The 3,849-nt window shown below is 34.2% G+C and overlaps 1 protein-coding gene across 1 annotated transcript in view; it reads left to right on the plus strand.

Moving 5' to 3' along the window:
• The first annotated feature begins 3,363 nt into the window (after window positions 1-3,363).
• Window positions 3,364-3,849, plus strand: part of PLD6 (phospholipase D family member 6) — an 8,958-nt gene continuing 8,472 nt past the window's right edge. Inside the window, 1 exon segment of the mRNA XM_006927011.2 lies at window positions 3,364-3,368. Coding sequence (XP_006927073.2) covers window positions 3,364-3,368 — 5 coding nt within the window.

Raw genomic sequence — 3,849 nt, forward strand, 5'->3', positions numbered from 1 at the left:
ATAAGAGAAAATATATGCAAATCATATATCTGATAAGAAATTAACATCCAGAATATCTAGAGAACTTTTAAATCTCAACAACAAAACAGCAATCTGATTCAATGGATTTGAAAAGACATTTTTTCAAAGATGTACAAATCGGCAAAAAGCACATGGAAAGACATCAACATCACTAATCATTAGGGAAATGCAAGTCAACACTACAATGAGATATCATCTCACATCTGTTAGGATGGCTACCATTAAAAAAAAGAAAAAAACAGAAAACATGGCTTTTTAGGAAACATGGAAGAACAGATCAATGCTGTGCTTACCTCCTCCCACAACCACATCGAAATTACAAACAAATTATAAAACAACCACGCTTGAGAACCACTTGAAGAATGGCTGAACAGAACTACAGCTAAAGATAAAAAGAAGAATGGTAGGAGGGGCAGAGATGTGAAACAGGCTGGTCCTATACCCCCTGTTTGGTGGTTAAGGAGCAGGAGGGATATCTTGGCTGCGGAGGTCCCCCCCGTGAGGTGTGAGGGGTCTGGCCCAACACCAGTGCTGGGAAGAGGAGTTCCCATAACTGTGAAAATCATTGGGATTCCATCCAGGTGAGATGGAGGACTGCCGTAGACCTAGAAGATAATCACCAATGATACATCCCTTAAGCCTTAAGAAGTTAACATCCAAAATATATAAAGAGCTCATATAACTTAACACTAAAAAAAACAAAACAAAAAAAAAACCAATATGAATAAAGAAGTGGTTGTACATATATTGTTTTGTCAAACAGAGAAAGACAAATACAATATGATTTTACTTATATGTGGAATCTAAAGAACAAAATAAAAGAACAAACCAAACAGAAACAAACTAATAGATACAGAGAACAAACCGATGGTTGCCAGATGGGAAGGGGTTTGGGGGGGCTAGGTGAAAAATATAAAGAGATTAAGAAATACAAATTGGTAGTTACAAAGTAGTCACAAGTATGTAAAGTATAGCAGAGGAAATATAGTCAATAATATTGTAATAACTATGTATGGTTTCAGGTGGCACTAGACTTACCAAGGGGATCACTTTGTAAACTATATAAACATCTAACACTATGCTGTACACCTGAAACTAATATAATATTGAATGTCAACTGTAATTCAAAAAAAATTTTTTTAAAGCAATAATAAACATCATGATACAAAGTAGTGAACTTCCCAGGATAAAGCAGCTGGGTTCAATAATGACCTGCTCCGACGAAGAGGAGTCGGAGAGGCTAGAAGAAGATCTCAAACTGCACCAGAATAGACACCACTCTCTTGTTAATAATTGCTTAAGGATTATCACCAGTGTCTCAGTGAGGAAATGAATGACAAGATCACATGGCTCATCAATAATTCCACTGCCTGTCAAGCACGGTCATTTAGATCGTTAGGTCACTGCACTGACTGCACCTTAGAAACACTGGGGAAGGAAGATTTTTAAAAATGACTTTTTTGATAAATTTTATTTTTTAATTTTGTTTTTTGTTGTTATTGTTATGGTAAATACACATGACATATAATTTACCATATTCACCAGAACAAATCATAACAAAACAAAAAAACAGAAAACAAGTGTTGGCAAGAATGTGGATAAATGGAAACCCTTGCGCACTGTTGGTGGAAATGTAAAATGGTATAGCTACTGTGGAAAACAGTATGAAGGTTTCTCAAAAAATTAAAAATAGAATTACCATATGATCCAGTAATCCCACTTCTGGGTGTATAACCAAAAGATTTGAAAGTAGAGTCTCAAAGAGATATATGTACACTGATGTTAATAGCATTATTCACAATAGTCAAATGTGGAAGCAACCCAAGTGTTCATCAACTGATGAATGGATAAGCAAAAAGTGGTATATACATATAAAGGAATATTATTCAGCCTTAAAAAGGAAGAAAATTCTGTAATATGCTATAGCATGAATGAATCTTGAGTACATTATGCTGTGACATATGTCAGTCAAAAAAGACAAATACATATAATTTCACTTATATGAAATACTTAAGTCAAAATTATAGAATCAGAAAGTAGAATGGTGGTTATTAGGGACTTGGGGGAAAGGGAGAATGGGAATTTATTGTGTAATAGGTATACAATTTGTTTCACAAGATGAAAGTGTTATGTGGATGGATGGTGGAGATGGCTGCACAACAATATGAATGTATTCAATGCCACTGAATTTTATATTTACAAATGGTTGAGATGGCAAATTTGATGGTATACGTACTTTAACACAATTTTTAAAAATAATGACACCAGGGAATGGCCAGTTCTCTGTGGTATGTAAGTTTAAGCTGATTTAGTGATCATGGACAGTCTTGTCAAAGTTAATGTTTAGAGTTGATGGCGAAAAGATGGCACTAATTTATTCCAAAGATATCTACTGAGTGTTGGACAAAATCCAACATCCATTTACGATAAAAACTCCCAGCAAAGTGGGAATAGAGGGAACATACCTCAACATAGTAAATGCCATATATGACAAAACTATAGCTAACGTCAACCTCAATGGGGAAAGGCTAAAGCGTTTTCCTTAAGATCAGGAACAAGACAAGGATGCCCACTTCCACCACTTCTGTTCAACAGAGTATTGGAAGTCCTAGCCACAGCAGTCAGACAAGAAAGAGAAATAAAAGACATCCAAATTGAAAAGGAAGAAGTAAAACTGTCATTATTTGCAGATGACATTATGTAGAGATGATATTATGTAGAGAGAACCCTAAAGATTCCACCAAAAAACCGTTAGAACCGGTAAGTGAAATCAGTAAAGTAGCAGGATACAAAATTAATATTCAGAAGTAGGTTGCATTTTTAGACACCAGTGATGAACTATCAGAAAGAGTAATTAGGAACACAATCCCATCTAAAATACCCAGGAATCAAATTAGCCAAGGAGGTAAAAAATCCTGTTCTCAGAAAATTATAAGTCATTGGAAAAAGAAATAGAAGAAGATACAAATAAATGGAAGCACACACCGTACTGATGGGTAGGAAGAATCGACATTATTAAAATGTCCATACTACCCAAAGCAGTCTATAGATTCAATGCAATCTCTATCAAAGTACCAATGGTAGTTTTTAGAGAACTAAAACGAATAATCCTAAAATGTATATGGAACTATAAAAGACCCCAAAGAGCCATGGCGATTTAGAGAAAGAAGAACAAAATCTGAGGTACTCGGTATCAAACTATACTACAAGGCTACAGTAATCCAAACAGCATGGTACTGGCATAAAAACAGACATACAGATCAATGGAACAGAATAGAGCCCAGAAATAAATCCATGCCTATATGGTTATTTAATCTATGACAAAGTAGGCAAGAATATACAATGGGGTAAAGACAGTTTTTTCGATAAGTAGTACTGGGAAAACTGGACAGATACGTGCAAAAAAAAAAAAGACTGCTTTCTTATACCATATACAAAAATAAACTTAAAATGGATTAAAAATGAATATAAGACCCGAAACCATAGATCTCCTAGAAGAAAACATAGGCAGTAAACTCTCTGAATCAATTATAATTCAAAAACAATTTTTAAAAGTGAAACTACATTGCTCTTATTAATATTTTTTTGGAGATGTCTCTTTGGGCAAGGGAAATAAAAAAAGAATTGGACTACATCAAACTAAAAAGTTTTTCATAGCAAAGGAAACCATCAACAAAATGAAAAAACAACCTACTAAATGGGAGAGTATATTTTCCAATGATATATCCAATAAGAGATTAATGTTCAAAATTTATAGGGAACTCATACACTTTAACACTAAAAAAACAATCTGATTAAAAATGGAGGACCTAAATGGATATTTTTCTC

Source organism: Pteropus alecto, unplaced genomic scaffold (assembly GCF_000325575.1).
Source record: "Pteropus alecto unplaced genomic scaffold, ASM32557v1 scaffold52, whole genome shotgun sequence".
Lineage (NCBI taxonomy): Eukaryota > Metazoa > Chordata > Mammalia > Chiroptera > Pteropodidae > Pteropus > Pteropus alecto.